The sequence below is a fragment of the Felis catus genome, chromosome B1 (genome assembly GCF_018350175.1).
Source record: "Felis catus isolate Fca126 chromosome B1, F.catus_Fca126_mat1.0, whole genome shotgun sequence".
In the NCBI taxonomy this organism is placed as follows: domain Eukaryota; kingdom Metazoa; phylum Chordata; class Mammalia; order Carnivora; family Felidae; genus Felis; species Felis catus.
This window is the reverse complement of record NC_058371.1, coordinates 21,441,899-21,460,239: the sequence shown is the minus strand read 5'-3', so window position 1 is coordinate 21,460,239 and position 18,341 is coordinate 21,441,899. Positions and strand designations below refer to the sequence as shown.

Sequence of the window (18,341 nt, the reverse complement as noted above, 5' to 3'; positions counted from 1 at the left end):
AATAGTTTGACTTTGTTTAAAGTGGCTACACTGTGACAGTGCTAACAATTATCCTGGTCTCCTATGGAATGAAAAAAAAAGGCTTGATGCATTTGGCCATTAGTTTACATAATCTCTTAGAGGACTTTTATCTGTTTTGTATGATAAACTGAATTTTTTCCAATTGATACCCAGATCCCTAAAAATAAATATCGGAAATTGTACTACTTTGTCAAGCTGCTAGAATATTTAGAGCTTTAATGAGTCTGCTTTTCTTTGTCTTTTACCAAATGGAAACAGCAATCTGTAACTCAAAAAGTTCAGTTCCAGGGTAAAGAGTGTATGGGAACGCTTATACTGTTTTTGCAACTTATACATCAAAAAATTATCTGAAAATAAAAAGTTTTCCTTTAGGCTAAATTCAGTTTCTGAAAACTTATAATTGATAGAAGTATCTTAGTTTTACAAATCATTACAGTTTAAAAAAAAAAAAAAAAACGAAAGAAAATTTGGCAAATGAACCAGCATCAATTCTCCTGATGTTTGTTTGGTTTGATATTACGTCATCAATCCTTAGAACAGACTTCCAGATATTGACATTTTTCTTTTAGAAAAAGTGAAGCTGAGTCTTCTCAGATACTTAGACACTTGTTCAGGGAATCAAACCCAAGACTGTAAGCCAATGATACTCCTACCACACCCTACTTACATCTTTCCCTTCCTCTCATTTCTCATCCATTTACTTCCAAAAGAATAACAGGTACTGCTACTTGGATAGCACTTGACATTTCTAAAATACTTTAATTTTCATCCATGTATCTAGCAGATATTGGGCATCAACCATTTATGAGACCTTATTCTAGCTACTGTAGATAAAGTGACAAGATCAGCAAAATCCTTCTCATGGAAATACCTCTTAGTGGAGAGACACAATAAACAAGTAAACAAAAAATAAATAAATGATTTATTTCCAGATAATGATAGATGTTAAACAAAAGTCATGAGGACTGGAAAAGGAGATGGACTGTTGGGGAAAGGTTTTTTTGAAGAGGTAGCTTTTGAGGAAAGACTGTGAGGAATGACCTATGCAAAGAGGCAGAGGAAACAGCAAATACCAAAGGCGTGGGCACAGAAAAAGCTGAGTTTATTTGAGAAATTGCAAAATAGGGTAAAGTAAGGGCATAGGAAAGTAGTAGGAGATGGAGAGACTGAGATGGGTTAGGTCTTCGAGGAATTTAGATTTTATTCTAGTGGTGATTGTAAGAGTGATGGGACACTACTACATTATTAAAATTTGAAACAGGAGTCAGCAAACTACCTACGTCCTCTGTTTTCAGAAATAATATTTTATTGGAACATAGCCACACTCATTCTATGAATGTATCATCTGTGAATGCTTTTGCGCCCTAATAGTAGAGTTGAGTAGTTGCAGCAAAGACTATATTCCTAAACAAATAAAAATACTTCCCCTCTGGTCTACTCTAGGAAAAGTTTGGTAGCCTTGCTTTAGAACATAGGCCTGTGTGCATTCATCCGTCAAGTATTTATTCAGCATGCATTCACTGTCTGCTGTGACACCTAAATATGATGTGACTCATGGGCCACATATGATCTGATTCCTCCTTCAAAAGATCATCATGGCTGGTATATTCAGAGTACACTTCAGCTGGCCCAGCTTTGAAAGGAAGAGGCAAGTTAGGATATTGTTATAGGAGTGCAGGTAAGAGATGAGCATGGCATGGACCAGGGTGAATGTAGGGAAAGGTGGTGAGAAATTGGATCATTTAAAGAGGAGAGCTGAGGGGCACCTGGGTGGCTCAGTCGGTTGAGCGTCCGACTTCAGCTCAGGTCACGATCTCACCAACCGTGAGTTCGAGCCCCGCGTCGGGCTCTGGGCTGATGGCTCAGAGCCTGGAGCCTGCTTCCGGTTCTGTGTCTCCCTCTCTCTCTGCCCCTCCCCCGTTCATGCTCTGTCTCTCTCTGTCTCAAAAATAAATAAAAGTTAAAAAAAAATTAAAAAAAAAAATAAAGAGGAGAGCTGATAGAACTTGCTGCTGGATTAGATTTCAATGTGAAGGAAAAAGAAGAATCAAGAATTCCTAGGGTTTTGGCCTGAAACACATTGTGAAACAGCGGTACCATTTACTGAGCTAAGCAAGACTTCAAGTTTGGGGTTTTAGAAAAGAATTAATGGTTTAATTTTGGACAATTTAAGTTTGAGATTCCTATGAGATATCTCAATGAAGAAGTTATATAGGCAATTGGATATGTGACTCTAGCATTTAGGGGTGTAGTCATTAGTGTATAGACCTCCAAATTATGTCATTCCTCTCCAGCCTTTAGTAATCATTGTCAATTTCCTGTCTCAGTGGATTTACTTATTGTGACTATTTCATATAAATAGAATCATGCAATATGTGACCTTACATGTTTGGCTTCTTTCATCATATTTTTGAGGTTCACGCATGTAGTAACTTGTATCAGTACTCCATTCCTTGTTATGGCTGAATTATGCTCCATTGTATGTATACTGTTTGTTTATCCATTCATCTGTCCATAGACATTTATATATATATATATATATATACATATATATATATATGTATATATATATAAATTTTTTGTTATAGCCATCCCAGCGAGTATGAAGCAGTATCTGTGTAATTACCATTACCTTCACCCTAAATAGAATTCTTTATTTCTTCATATAGCTTTGAGTTAGATTCTGGTTTCCTTTCTTTTCAGCCTCAGTGACTCCCTTTTGCATTTCTTGTAGGATAGATCTGCTAGTAACGAACCCACTTGAGTTTTGTTTATCTGAGAATGTCTTACTTTCTTCATTTTTCAAGGATAGTTTTGCCACATGTTGTTTACCTGAGAACATCTTAATCATTTCTGAAGGATAGCTCTGCCACATACAGAATGGTCAGATGTTTTTCTTTTAGCACTTGAACTGTCCTACTTACTTGTGGCCTCATGGTTTCTGATGAGAAATCAGCTGTTCGTTTTATTGAGGATCCCTTCTCTATGAAGAATCACTTCTCTCCTGCTGCTTTCAAGATGGCCTTTGTCTTTTGACAGTTTGAGTATGTGTCTTGGTATGGATCTTTTCAGTTCTTCCTGCTTCAAGTTCATAAAACTTCTTGAACGTGTAGACTTAGGTCTTACATCAAATTTTTGAGGTTTTCAATTATTATTTGTAAAACTGTTCTTTCTGCTGTTTTCTCCCCTTTTATTTCTGGAAGTCCCATAATTTGTGTATTGGTACACTTGATGGTGTCCCCAGGTTCCTTAGGTTCTGTTAATTTTCCTCATTTTTTTTCTTTCTGCTCCTCAGACTGAATACTTTTAACTATTCTATCTTCAAGTTTGCAGATTCTCTATGTTGCCTATTTAAATCCATTGCTGAATACCTACTCAACTTTGTGTTTCAGTTATTGTGCTTTTCAGCTCCAGAATTTTTATTTGGTTCCTTTTTACAATTTCTATCTTGATATTCTCAATTTGTTCATAGGTAGTTTTCCTGATTTCCTTTAGTTCTTTATCCATAGTTTCCTTTAGCTCTTTTGAGTGTATTTTAGTTGATTCAAAGTCTTTGTCTATTTAGTCCAATGATTGGACTTCTTCAGGGATGGTTTCTGTTGATGTATTTTCCTGATGAATAGGCCATATTTTCCTAATTCTTTGTATGCATTGTAATTTTTTGCTAAAACCTAACCATTTTGAATATTATACTGTGTTAACTCTGAAAAACCAAACTCTCCCCTACAGCTGTGTACGCAAAACAGCTTGGCGAAGTCACTAAATAAATCGGGGAAAGTGCATTTCTTGTCATGTATAGTCACTGAAGACTCTGTTCTGTTATCTAAGTGATTAGCCAGAGAACTGACAGAGATCCTTACATCCCAGAGCCAGGAAGAAAAACCTAGAGTGTTCTCTTTGCAACTCAGCTCTGAGCTGGAGCATTCCTCCTGCACTGACCCAGACTACCGAAGCCTCTTCCTATGCCTTCATCTCCTGCCGCTACAAAGCCCACAGATCTGCAAGAGGTGGTAACCTAACATCCGTAGGTATTTTCAAAGCATGTGGCAGTTCCTGGTTACGTTTAATTCCCAGGTATCTACAGTGTCCCTGTTAGCCCCTATTCTAATACCATTCTCCTGAGCCTTCCCTTTGTCAAGTTTTTGGATTCTGTCTGCCACCTGTCCCATCTGTCACCCCTTGTGTCAGGCAGGCACAGAGTGTGCATGTCTTTAAATCTTTTGATAGATGTCACTGTCCCCAGGAAAGCCCAGGAGGGAGGGGCAAAACAAAAGTCAGCCTCTTCACTAGTCCCTCAGAGAACCACCATACAGGTCAAATCGCATGTGGTAACATTTTAATAACAACATTTTAATTACCAATACATTTTATATTAAATAACACAACATTTAATAATCGCATACCATAGTAGCCCTCTGGCACCAGGAAGCCACGCCGGGAACATCAGCACTATCCCACGCACCGAAAGATAAAAATGGTAGTTCAGTGGACAGAAACATCACAGTGCTCTCTCCCTGAATTCCAGCTACCCTTCTCTTCATTAACCAGTCCCCTCCTTGCTATAAACTATGGATTAGATTCCAGAGTTTGAAAAAAGTTAATCCTGTCAGTCTTTCCCAGCTAATGGCTGTTTCAATGGAGGGACCAATTCTTTAAGCACCCTACCCTGCCATTTTCCATGGCATGACTCCCCCCAGTCTCGTCCTAGTCTTCTAATAATTATTTCACGCTTATGTACCTCAACCAAAGATAAACAGGTGCACACACTGGGAGCTCCATCATGGCTGCAGATAGAGCATGGTATCTGCCGGTACAACCAGTGTAATCACACTGCAGCTTGAGATCTACAGCATTTTCTAGTTTGTCTCTTGATTGAATTATGTCTTATCAACTCTCAGTTTTGTTCACTGAGGCCTTGCCACAGTTCCATCCAAATGGACTTACACATGCTTGTTCACATCCTGAATGACACATTTCAATAGTATATGTAAATTTTTATTATAAGAGACACATAAAATTTACCATTTCTCCCTTTTAACTATTTTAAAGAGTAAAATTTGGAGGCATTCTGTTCACAATGTTATACAATCATCATTAGTACTAGTTCCAGAACTTTTTCATCATCTTAAACAGAAACCCCATAACCCATTAAGCAGTCACTCCTCAGTTCACCTCCCCCTAGCCCATGGCAACCACTAATCTGCTTTGTTTCTATGAATTTATCTATAATGGATATTCATAAAAGTGCAGTCATATAATTTGTAATCCATTATGTCTGGGTTCTTTAACTTAGCATAACTTTTTCAAAGTTCATCCATATTTTAGCAAATAATGGCGCTTCATTCCTTTTTATTGCCAAATGCTACTTTATTATATAGATATATCACATTTCCTCTGTTTGTCAGTTGGTGAATTGTTTCCAGTTTGACTATTCAAATAATGCTGTTATGAATATTTGTATACAATTTTTTCATGTGGACATGTGTTTTGAACTGTCAGAGAATTAGATATATACTTCAGGGTAAATAGCTGGGTCACATGGCATCCTTAATTTTTAACATTTTAAGGAACTACCAAACTGTTTTCCACAGTAGCCACAGCATCTTATAATCTCATTAATAATGTCTGAAGTTTCTAATGTTTCTACATTTTTCTCCACAGTAACACTTGTTATTGCTTGCCTTTTTAATTTTAGCTATCCTAGTGGATGTGCAGTGGTATCATTGTGTTTCAGTATGCATTTCCCCAGTGAATAATGATGTTGAGCATCTTTTCCTGTGCTTGTTGGCCATTTGTCTATCTTCTTTGGAAAAATATCTATTCAAGTCTTTTGCCTATTTTTTAATCGTGTTGTCTTTATGTTACTGATTTTTTTTACTTTTATTTTTTATTTTCTTCATTTTTTAAATTTACATCCAAATTAGTTAGCATCTCGTGCAACAATGATTTCAGGAGTAGACCCCTTAATGCCCCTTACCCATTTAGCCCATTCCCCCTCCCACACCCCCTCCAGTAATCCTCAGTTTGTTCTCCATATTTATGAATCTCTTCTGTTTTGTCCCCCTCCCTGTTTTTATATTATTTTTGTTTCCCTTCCCTTGTGTTCATCTGTTTTGTCGCTTAAAGTCCTCATATGAGTGAAGTCATTTGATATTTGTCTTTCTCTGACTGACTAATTTCCCTTAGCATAATAATACCCTCCAGTTCCATCCACGTAGTTGCAAATGGCAAGATTTCATTCTATATGATTGCCGAGTAATACTCCATTGTGTATATATACCACATCTTCTTTGTCCATTCATCCATCAATAGACATTTGGGCTCTTTCCATACGTTAGCTATTGTTGATAGTGCTGCTATAAACATGCGGGTACATGTGTCCCTTTGAAACAGCACACCCGTATCCCATGGATAAATACCTAGTAGTGTAATTTCTGGGTCATAGGGTAGTTCTATTTTTAGTTTTTTGAGGAACCTCCATACTGTTTTCCAGAGTGGCTGCACCAGCTTGCATTCCCATTTATGTTATTGATTTTTAAGAGTTCTTTATATGTTCTGGATACTAGAATCCTGTCAGATACGTGATTTGCCAGTTTTTTCTCCCATTTTGTGTGTTGTCTTTTTACTTTCCTTGATAGTATCCTTTAATGCACAAAAAATGTTTACTTTTGACAACGTCTCATTTGTCTATTTTCCTTTTGTTGCTCATACTTTGGGTGTCATATTAAGAAACTATTACCAGGAAGAAAATACAACAGCTCTTCCTCTTTGAAAATAAAGAATACATTGATGTAAAAAAAAAAAAACAAAACAAAAAAACAAGAGGAAGAAACCATTGCCAGTTCCAAGGTTATGAAGTTTTTGTTTCTGTGTTTTTTGTAAGATTTTTATAATTTTAGCTATTAAATTTAGGTCTTTGACCCATTTTGAGTTCACTTTTGTCTATGAAGTGAATTAAGAGTTCAACTTCTTTCCTTTAGTGTAAATAAGCAGTTGTCCCAGCCCCATTTGTTAAAAAGATGTTAAAAAGAAAGAGGTTCTTTCTATAATAAATGGCCTTGGCACTCATATTGAAAATCATTCTATCGTAGGTATTTGGGTTTATTTCTTGATTCTCAGCTCATGTCCTTTTGATGCTTTAAATTTTTCCGTTATTATCATCATGTTATTTTTGCTACAATGTAAGATACTTCTTTTCATTCCACTTCTCACAGTTAGGACGTTTTCCTTTCAAGTCCAAATGGTTCATTATAAAAGTGATTCTGGTGGTGAGAGGAAGAAGAAATGACTCTACCTCCTGACACTATCGTTCCCTCACTGCTGTTAAAAATGGAGTGCTTTGGGGCGCCTGGGTGGCGCAGTCGGTTAAGCGTCCGACTTCAGCCAGGTCACGATCTCGCGGTCCGTGAGTTCGAGCCCCGCGTCAGGCTCTGGGCTGATGGCTCAGAGCCTGGAGCCTGTTTCCAATTCTGTGTCTCCCTCTCTCTCTGCCCCTCCCCCGTTCATGCTCTGTCTCTCTCTGTCCCCAAAATAAATAAACGTTGAAAAAAAAATTAAAAAAAAAATGGAGTGCTTTAAATTATCAAAATGAATTCCCTGTTCTTCAAGTTTATGATTCTCTATTTCCAAACACAAAGAATTTAATCTACACAGAAGAATAATTATATGGTGTTGAATCTGACCTATCTTTCTGAAACATGACATCACTCTTCTGAAAAATCTAAAGATTCAGATGGTGAACATTGTATTCCGTCATACCTCGATTTGCTTTTTAATCTTATGCTCCCTAAAAGAATTGACATTTTTGTTTACACTTTGCTTAAAAATTGCTGTGGCAGCTGGCCACAGCATAAACTGATATAGAACCAGAACAGTGACCGGTTTCCCTGGCAACAAGCTCTCCACATCAAGACAAACCCCTTCTGGCTCACTCCCCCTAATTGATTCAAACAGCCCTTCCTGGAAAACATGGCAATTGGGATCAGGTCACAAAACAAAATCCAGGGTTGGAGTGGCCATAAATGAATATAAGGAAAGAGGAAGAGAAAATAGTGAAGAGAAAAGACAGAATTCTCCTTGCAGGTAAAAAGCATTGCAGGTGAAGTGGAAATAATGTATACCAAAAATTGGTATTATTATTTTGATAATAAATTGATAATGAATATGATTCTGATAATCGTTTAATCAGTAATTGGCTTATACGAACGTAGACTTTTCTGGTTCTTTCCCTGCCTTTCCAATGCTGCCTTGTTAGTTTCCCTTTCCCTTTTCATGTAAAGGTGAGAAATTATTAAGCCTAAGCTCTTAGCCCTATGCCCTTTTTCTGTTTACTTTGTCAATTATATTAGTTTTGCTGAGAACATAATAATTTAAATGTAGCTCTTCATGGCCAAATGTACGTTATCTGAGATACATGGTGCGTTGAGCTGGTAGCAGTGGTAGTCATTGCAGTTTATGGAAATGACGTTCCGGAGTCCTCTCCGTGGGCCCAGCACTGTAAGTGTGCACTCACGGGGCCTCCTCGTGCTGTCCTGGCAGAGTTATCGTGGCAGAAATAAGTGAAAGTACCCTGCCTCTGGCCTGTTCAACATTTTGATTTTCGCATTGTCATTGTTACAGACGTTAATGGCCAAATGCTGAGTTATATTTAAGGAATACGTGTACAGGAGAAACTGGTGTTTTAGGGGTGGTTTTCCTCTCGTGTTTTTCTTCTTAATCATCATACTTACTCTTAGGGTTTAAAAACCTTAGGCCTAAAATACAGTTTTCAAAATTGAAGCTTTTTAGGTTTTTTTTCCTCTATTTATTCAGCTTTTTACTTGTTAGGACAGAGTGGCTGCTTCCAAGTTTCTTTCATGCTAGACTAGAAACCAGAGTCCTAGGACACTTCTATCACCTGAAAAAAGTGCAGTGTTGCGTCGTGCCCGTTCCCTGTCCACCTGCCCTTCCGCAGCCCCTCAGCAGCCACTGATCTACCTGCCGTCACTTTACACAACTCTCGTCTGTTCTAGAATTTCGTATATTGAAATTATATCGCATGTGGGGTCTCGTGTCTGGCTTCTTTCACTTGAGTTTCATCCATGTTGCCAAGCCATAGCTGGGCCCTTTGGTATTGTTAGACCACTACTTGTGTATGCATTCACCTGTCATCTGGGGTATTTCCAGCTTTAGGACATTATGAATAAGGCTGCTGTGAATATTTGTGTGCAACTCTTTGTGGAGATGTGTGTTTTTGTTTCTCCTAGGCAAACACCTAGGGATGGAATGGCTAGATTATATAGTAGCTGTTTGTTTGCCTTTATAAGAAACAACCGAAGAGGTCTCCAAAGTGGTTGTAAAAGTTTTATTCGTTTTTATTGTATCATTTTTGAAACTTTGTACAGATATGACAGTGTTTTAAAAATATTTTCACCTGTCATGCTAATGGTAGCAACCCTATGCAGTGGAAATAAATCTGAGTGAATTTTACATTCCATTTGAGGAAGGAGGCTTCAGAATGTGCCCTGGAAATGTTTACCTACATGAGATATGGCAAGTGCCTAATCTATTTATGTCTAGTAAGTACAGATGCTTATTTTAATTAATTTGGCAATACTAAATATATTTCCATGTATTCTCCCAATATAGGGCATCACATTTGATGAATTCAGGTCATTTTTCCAGTTTCTGAACAACTTAGAAGACTTTGCAATAGCCTTGAATATGTATAACTTTGCAAGTCGCTCTATAGGGCAAGGTAAGTAATCGTCTTTCAGTACTTAGAGGCAAAAAATAATGATCCTATCTTGTTTCTAGGAGCTTTGATAACAAATTAATAAAGTATTTCATATTAGCCATCAAGTCACCTGGAAGTGTGATATATACTTTGATGGGAAATCTGTTTTCCAGCAGAGTTTAGGGAAATATGCTAAATTTTTCCATTAAATTTATTATTGGCCTTCATTTCATCTTATAGAGAAGACTTAATGATGCTTGTAAAGATTCAAAGAGGAAGAAACCTCATGGCCGCTGGTAGCATGTGCACCTATGGAAGAGCCAACTGGCCACGCTCAAACGTCATCACAGGGTGATGTTTGTATTTCTAATCTTTTGCTCAGTCCCTGCTGATCGAGAAGCCTGAATTTTGCCAACAGAGCCCCCCCTTTGCTGTGGACTTATGTTAATCAAGTTTTAAGAATCACATATAAAATTGTATGTTGATTTTGCTTAATTTACAAAGAAATACACTGTCATAGAATTCAGAATGCTGTCCTCCTCAGGATCAGCTTCATTCTTTCCTTATAGACAAACTAACGAGTCTAGTCCGTTTTCTAAGATTCTGTAGCTGGGACCAGTTTCCCTTCCCTAATGTGTCTTTTGTTTATTATTCTTGCCATATGAGGACTTGCCACTTACGTCTTTAAGGTAATTCTACCTGTGTCTGCCATAATCTAATAAGTGCTAATTCCCAAGTTTAAATCTCAGAGGACAGTCTTGTTTTTCTATTACCAAGTTCTGGGGAGAAGCCAAACTGTAGTCCCTAAATGCTCATAAATTCTCTCTCCCCCCAAAACATAGATACTGAATCCCTCACCTAGCTTCATTCATGTACTCGCTGAGTTAGAGAAACCTGAAAATTTGTCCTATTTCACCCTTGTCTAGTGCAGATGTTCAAAAAAGACATCTCAGCTCAACTACTTTTGTGTTTGAAAACCAAACCTTTGGGAGCCCTGCTTTCACAGACCGGCAGTTACTGCCATGATGAACCCACTAGTCAACCTTGAGAGGAAAAAAAAGTCAGCATCTGCTTACCTGGTTCAGAATGGAAAGTTGCTCTTTTACTGTATGGAACTAGGAATGAAAGCAATCAAATGTGTGCCCTGGCAGGTGCTCGGAATCCGTCTCTCTTTGTTTGCTGTTGCTGCTAGCACTTACTTTCAGGTGTTTACCTCTCAGAAGGACCATTGCGGTAGCCAACCCTGTGGTATTCCTGCCATTATCCACCTTCCTCTCTGATGTTTCCTAGACAGCTCACAGAGTGATCTCTCTAAGACGTGATCCCTTCTACGACACACCTGCTGTGTAAACTCCTCCATCCCACACTTGCCTGTTGAAGACTGTCCAGGCTCCTCACCTCAGAGTCCCTGTGCAGAGCTTCTCCAGCTTCTGCGTGTCCCCTGGGCTCTGTCCGGACCAGACCACTTGTTGCCCTCCCAGCGTGCCCGAGACTCTGCTCTTTCCCCCCACGCCTGTGTTCATTCTTGTCCCCTCCTCTGCCATTTCCCTCATCTCCACAAGCAGAATTCATCCATCCCTCAGGGTTCAGCTCACATACAAATTGCAGCCTTTCCTAATCACTGCTCTGCTCTTTCCTTTCCTTACGACTCCACACTACAGACAGAAGTAGTCACTCATGTCCAAGTTCTCATACACTTTGTTAATATTTGTGTGGTCCTGTGTGATGGTTATTTGGACAGGTGTCTCGTCATTTGTCTGAACTGTAGGTTTCTTGGTAACTTATTCAGCTTAATTTCTAGTACGTCTATCACTGATAGTAGGTGTTCATTAAACATCATCAAATATGAATGCATTATTAACCCAAGATACAGCTACTGCTTGGCCTTTTTAATTCAAACCATATAAATTCTCTGTTCCCTAAAAGATAGCATGATTAATGAAAAGTCGTGTGTTACATAAAGTCAAGACCCATGGTCAGAAAAACTTCTTTTATAACCTTTCTAGTAGTTAACACATATTATAAAAATAATATTAACTATTTCCTCCTTTTCTGTAACATTTATCCAGATGAATTTAAGCGTGCCGTCTATGTAGCTACTGGCCTCAAACTTTCACCACATTTAGTGAACACAGTCTTCAAGATTTTTGACGTTGACAAAGATGATCAATTAAGTTATAAAGAATTTATTGGAATTATGAAAGACAGACTCCATAGAGGATTCCGGGTAAAATAAATTTGAAGCCTATTGATATCCTTTTTAAAAACTGAAAGAAAAAACTCCTCTCCGTTTCAGAAACAATTTATACAGATTTTTAAGGATAGAAACATGAAATGTCATATTTGAAAAGAAAACACATAAGGTCATACCTATTTTCAAAAACACTTTGAGATGATTAAAGTTAATGCTTTTTGAAAATATAAATCAGTTTGAATTTCAGTAACTTACTTTCATATCCAGTTAATACGTTCCTCTCCGTTTGTGGGGAGAAATGTGAAATATTTTTTGATTAATTCAGGCTGCACACAGGCACTTCAGACTTGGTACTAGACAAAGACATAGCATTTTGTCCGATGCATATTTCCACTAGGCAATTTGAGGCTCTTCGGTCACTGCATAGTCAGTACTTTTTAAATGGAAAATACACTGAACACCTTTGTTTTGTCTGTTGAAATATTTTTGTCCTGTTAACATCTTCTACTGAAAATTACTAGAAATGTAGTGATTTTTTTTCTCAGAAACATGGTTTAAGTAATGAAATATAGCATGAATCAACAAGTGTTTGCACATTTAACATGTTTGTGGATGTGCCACAAATGGAAGGTAAAAAAAAAAAAATGTTCTATTAACAGCCAGAATGTTCAATCTTCTGTCTTTGGTAAGAATACCCCTAAATGCTGTACATCTAAAAAGAGAAAAAGTTATATATAAAAAAATCGAGATTCATCTTAAACAATGTTTTTAAAGATTTTTAATGATTTTTTAAAATTGGTAAAGATACTGTGTACTTAACTGCCACCTAGTGGTGAGCTGTTAACACTTCCGACTGAGGTCACAAATACCTGAAAGGACATACACTGAAAATCATTTATTTTTCCTCAAAAATTTTAGAGTAGCAGAAGCAGATTAAAATATAAACTATGCTACAAATCTCTGATACTGTGCTTATCTCTTAAATGCTATATGTTTTTATTTTTGCTTTATTTATTTATTGCATACCTGTGGCCCCATAATATTTTATGTACATTTACATACTGGTAATCCTCTGTTCCGCAGGGTTATAAAACAGTTCAGAAGTATCCCACTTTCAAATCCTGTCTAAAGAAAGAACTTCACAGCAGATAAGTATGTAGCTAAATTTGTTTGTCTAAATTTGTTCAGAAACAAAGAATCATAATTTATTTTTCTATTATGACACTTGGGAAATAGCTGAAAGAAATAGACTTAGGAATTATTTTTGTATTTTAGCCCATTATTTCAGTTGAAGAATTACACTTCTAATGATTTCATTTTAGACCAGTAATTTAATTTAAGAACTAATCATTATGACAAAGCGTGAATTTGCAACTATTACACTGTGATCCAAAAAGGAACTAGAATAAATACTCATCTGACTGGAATTCTCTTGGATGTCTTGAATGAAAAATTTTCTGTTAAGCCTACAGTTTTGTATGTGAGCAGATACAATATGAATCCAAATAGGATTCTTATAATCTGGGACCATTAGCGTCTAAGGGAATATTAGTTAACTATTTTATAGGACCATGTCCAAACATCTGCTGTAATAATAGCAGCTGACTTTTTTAGAATTATTTTAGGTGTCTGGCCCTCTAATAGGTGTTCTCATACATGTAGTATCTCATTTAATCTTCACGGCTAGATACTCCATGTGACAGCAGAGAAAATAAAGACATAGTGAGTAATTTGCCCAAGATACCTTGCTGGTAAGTGGCCAGCTAGGATTTGAGCCTCATTCTGTCTCATGGCATAGCCGTGTTACTTACTGTTAACTAACCATCACCATCGAGTGCTGTAGTTGAGGAAGATGCCCGAGATTCGTTCCGTTTGTGTCGACCCAAAGAAGTAACTCCTATTTGTTGCTGATCTCCAGAATGAGAGGTTTACTTTTTCTTTTTTTCTTTTAAAAGTGTGCTATTGTAGCTACAAAATTTTGGTTTATTGTGATTTCTTATTAGTTAGGTCTCATCAGTAACAGTTTTGTTCGTTCATATATGCTTGTCAATATACATTCTCGCTGTTTCCCTCAAGCCTGAAACATTTGTATTTGTCTATAGCAATATTTCCCGAAGCGGTTCCATAGGATATCAATGCGTATTACTCTAAAAAAACAACAACAACAAAAATCTACTTAGTCAATCAATTAAGTTTGAGAAGTATCCTAATTAACATGATACAGTAGGTTTCTTCCCCCTTAGAACTTATCAGATCTTAATATGCCACTATTTATGTGTCTTTCCAAGAGAAAACCAAGTGTTCACCATTTTACAAAGCTTTCAAAGCTTTCTTTTTTTTTTTTAAATGGAACTCATTTGGGAAACTCATTTTGGCTCTAACATGTTCAGTGGCAACTAGGCTTATTTATTTACGGTGGTAACTGTTGAGCTAGCAAAAGAAGTCAGGTCTCCCTCCTCTCTATTTTAAGGAAGTTTCCACTGCCTTAGAAACTTCACTAACATTAAAACAAAAAACAAGTAGGACCGTACCCTTTGTTCATGTAGGTAGTGTTCCCCACCAACCCAAAATAGTCACGCTGACACTACTAATCCTGTGTAGTAAGTAGTACATGGAACCCTAGATAAAAACGACTACCTTTATTCTAGACCTTTCGGTTAGCCAAGTTACTTAGCAAAATACTGAAATTTTAAGTTAAAGGAAATGTCTTATGTTAAGTCTTTGAATCTTATATTGTCGAGTGTTTTTATTATGTGCCTTACTGTTTCACATTATTATCATAATAATAGTTGATTAATGTCATCACCTTTTGGTTTCATCGTAAATAAATATTGCTAATATTTTTTCTCATTAGGTACTTCTAAAGCAAAGTTTAAAGGATTATTATCTATATGATGATCCAAGAAGCAAAAATTTCAGAGTAAAAGCAGGTCTCAGATCACAGCATGTAGAAATGGAGGAAAAGAAGAAACACTAAATATAGTTTTTCTTGATTGACTTCTTGAACATAAGACAGATAATATGCATCTTCTCACTAACTGTAAATGTTATGTGTTATCAAGTTGAGCTTTTGCATTGATTTACTGAACTCTGTACTTTTTCATTCCTTTCAGAAGTATATAGATACTTCCAATGACTATGTAAGAATGTATTTTAAATACTTTTTATTTATTAGAAATTTACCTGATTTCAAAATAATATATGACTCCTGGAATCTAGATCACTTAAAAATTAATAGCAACAACATATTTTCTTTGGTTTTAGACTGTGAACTTATTTTCAGAAAAATGAGTATTACTTGAGATTTATCTTAGGCCCTTAGAATTGTTGATGAATCCCCATTATTACCAGGTTTTTAATTACATTAAAATAATTTTGAAAAACAAATAGAAATTAAGCTACTATATAAATATAATATGATGGTTTACAATGTACTTTTAACTTTTAAAAGTACTTTACATATACTGTGTGAATCATGTAAAAGTTTTTAAAAGTTTTCGTTTATTGGCCAAAGTCATCAGAATGTCTGATACTCTTTTATGTGTGCGGTAAAGCAATTTCAAATGCAGATTTTTTTTTTCTCCAAAAAAGTCACATCTTCATGGTAGAAACCGTGGTGGCTACAGCAACTACTGTCCTTGTCGTGACCGCCTTTAGCATGCCGCTGCTCCTGACAGCAGATGGCATGTGTCGGCAACGCCAGTCGCAGTGATGTCTTGCAGCCGTGTGACGTGCTGTGCGGGAGTGTTGCACGGTGCGGATGTAAGATGTACACGAGTGATGTCTGTATTTGGTAGAAGTTAAGATTTTGTTTCTTGCAAAAGGACCACGTGCAAAAGTGATGCCAAACAGCTGGTCACAATGAATAACTTAAGTAAATTAATTCTTTCAAAATGATATTTCAAATTCATTAAGTCAAAAGACTTAAAGAGAAAAGAAAAACTTTCTAGAGAGAGACAAAATTAGGTTTTCACATGGAGAAAATAATTTGATAGCATTTAATGGAAGTTTGTTCAGTTAGAACGTATAGTTTATAAAAGGATACTGTACAAAAATAGAACAACGAAGTTAAGTTAATATATTTATATATTGTATGTGGAAGGTAAGTTCATTTATCTTCTTTTCTAAGATGTATTTAATGTAAATTGCACACCCTCCAGCTATCACCTTGCTTTTGCATATGAAAATAGGAAATACGGACTTTGTTTTTGTAAGTTATAAGTGTGAAATTGGTAGTTCTGCATCCGCCTATTTATAAAAGTACTGTTATTTCCAAGAAGATGTTATGATTAGCATTGGCTATGTATTTGTTAAACTTTGTACATTCTTTATCTGGCATTATTTATTACATTGATATAGAAATATATATGATTCATGGATTTGAAGATTCCATGCAGTATAATCCTTTAATTTCACCTGCTTTGAAGGTTGACTCAGTTGACTGACTAAATGAAAATGCCAACCCACTCATTTAACATGTCCAAGGTCTATTCTACCTTACACTGAATGTTCTCAATAGTAATTATTTGCTATCCAAAATAATTGAAGACATGCAATTTACTTTCATCTTTGACTAAAAGTTATATTGTCTTGCACACATGGAGAAATTGCTATTTAGAACACTTCTGTCAGTATAGATTTAAAAATGAATTAGCTCATTAAAATTCTTTATAATTCTTTCACTCTCCCAAGGCACACTACATATGCAGGCTTTATTTTTTATCAGTATAAATGAATATTTATTTGTAAGGCTGCAACATAATATTAAAAAGGGAATAAAATATTCTGATAAATTAAAATGAAAAAGTAATAAATTACAGTGATTATATATTATTACCCTTGAACTTTATCATCTATAAATTGGGAGGTAAAAATATCTCACTGGATTGTTGTTTACATCCATTAAAAATTTTTAATGCTTTAATAGTAACATGAAATACATGTATGCCGTTATTCTCAGTATTTCCTTCTACAAATTATTCTTTAGAAACATGAAACTAGACATAAATTTTAGTATCGTACTCTACAGAAAGCCTACATGGTAAAAAGTTTATGCTGTTTTCTCAGTATCATTTCATATTAAGAAGTTCATTTAATTTATCCAGTTCATTGTTCTTATGATAAAATATAATTGTAAAGCAACCTGTTGTACATTCTTATAGTATCTTAAAATAAATGTACCTGCCCTTGAATCAAGAAACTTAGTTTTTTGTTTGTACATATATCTGTGGATTAATGTCTTTCTTCAAACTTTGAAAATTTTTGTTGGTTACCAAACCGACATTGATCTTAGTCCCTCTGGTATGGTAATACATGCCAGTGAGATTAATCTTATCAACAGTTTAATAGGTGTAAATAAATCACAGAGCCATAAAGCTTCTCAAAGTGTATAATAGGAATTCATACATTATAGAATTATAGTCATGGGTACTAAAAAGCTTTTCAGAAAGTTTTTCATGGTGACTTAATGGAGTATAAATTTTGCTTTACAGAACTGATTGTTTAAATGGCTTAAAATCCTTAAGCCAGCACTACAGCAGCCCCTGTTTTACCGATGTTGGCATTTTGTAGGCATTGTTTTACGAAGACAGCTCCTAGAGATTTACTAGTTTTCAGAATACACTGTACCTGATGTTTTATAGCCTATAATATGTTAACAGTTTTACATAGTGCTTTTACTTCCATAGATGTAAAAATATGAATTGTATAATATTCACAAAGTATAAAATAAAAATTGTAAGTGTTAAGAAAGCATTGTGGGGTTTTTTTTCTCTTAATTGGCAGCATTGTTACTTTTTAGTAGTTCATGAAATAATTGTGTGTCCTGCAATCAGTCACATCTTATATTCCGTGAAATACCATATGATGAACATCAGCACAAAGAATTCTCTTTATATCTTTGTGATTATCATTAGGTCGCGATCAGTATTTTTGGCACGCATCTTGAAAACCAAGGATTGTATCTATAATCGTGACTGTCAGCAGATAAATGTACAATGCTTAGAGGAAATGAAAACCTTATTTTAGGGGCGCCTGGGTGGCGCAGTCGATTAGGCATCCGACTTCAGCTCAGGTCATGATCTTTCAGTTCGTGAGTTCAAGCCCCGCATAGGGCTCTGTGGACCTGCTTCGGATTCTGTGTCTCCCCCCCCCCCACCCCCCTCTCTCTGCCCTTCCCCAGCTCACACTCTGTCTCTCTCTCTCTCTCTCAAATATAAATAAACACTAAATTTTTTTAAGCCTTACTATAAAAGTTTTCTGGAATAGATAAACTTTTTCCAGTGTCATAAAGGAAGAGAAGGACAAACAATTATGAGAAATGGAATAGAGAAGTAAGAAGAGACTGGAGAAGGGATTGGAATGAGGACACATTTTTCAATTGGGATTGAATAGACAGTTTTTAGGAAAATA

The 18,341-nt window shown here is 36.1% G+C and overlaps 1 protein-coding gene across 5 annotated transcripts in view; it reads left to right on the top strand.

Annotated features, from left to right (window-relative positions):
- MICU3 (mitochondrial calcium uptake family member 3) overlaps positions 1–17,681 on the top strand; it is a 112,453-nt gene extending 94,772 nt beyond the window's left edge. For 3 of the 5 annotated variants that reach the window (XM_023252408.2, XM_006930595.5, XM_023252407.2), the window contains 4 exons: positions 9,649–9,757; positions 11,806–11,963; positions 13,014–13,082; positions 14,785–17,681. In XM_023252408.2, coding sequence (XP_023108176.2) covers positions 9,649–9,757; positions 11,806–11,963; positions 13,014–13,082 — 336 coding nt within the window. In that variant the 3' untranslated portion in view covers positions 14,785–17,681. Of the gene's footprint in view, positions 1–3,888; positions 4,046–9,648; positions 9,758–11,805; positions 11,964–13,013; positions 13,083–14,784 lie in introns of those variants that run through there. The other 2 variants (XR_002741631.2, XM_023252409.2) reach the window with 2 other exon arrangements.
- Positions 17,682–18,341: the final 660 nt, after the last annotated feature.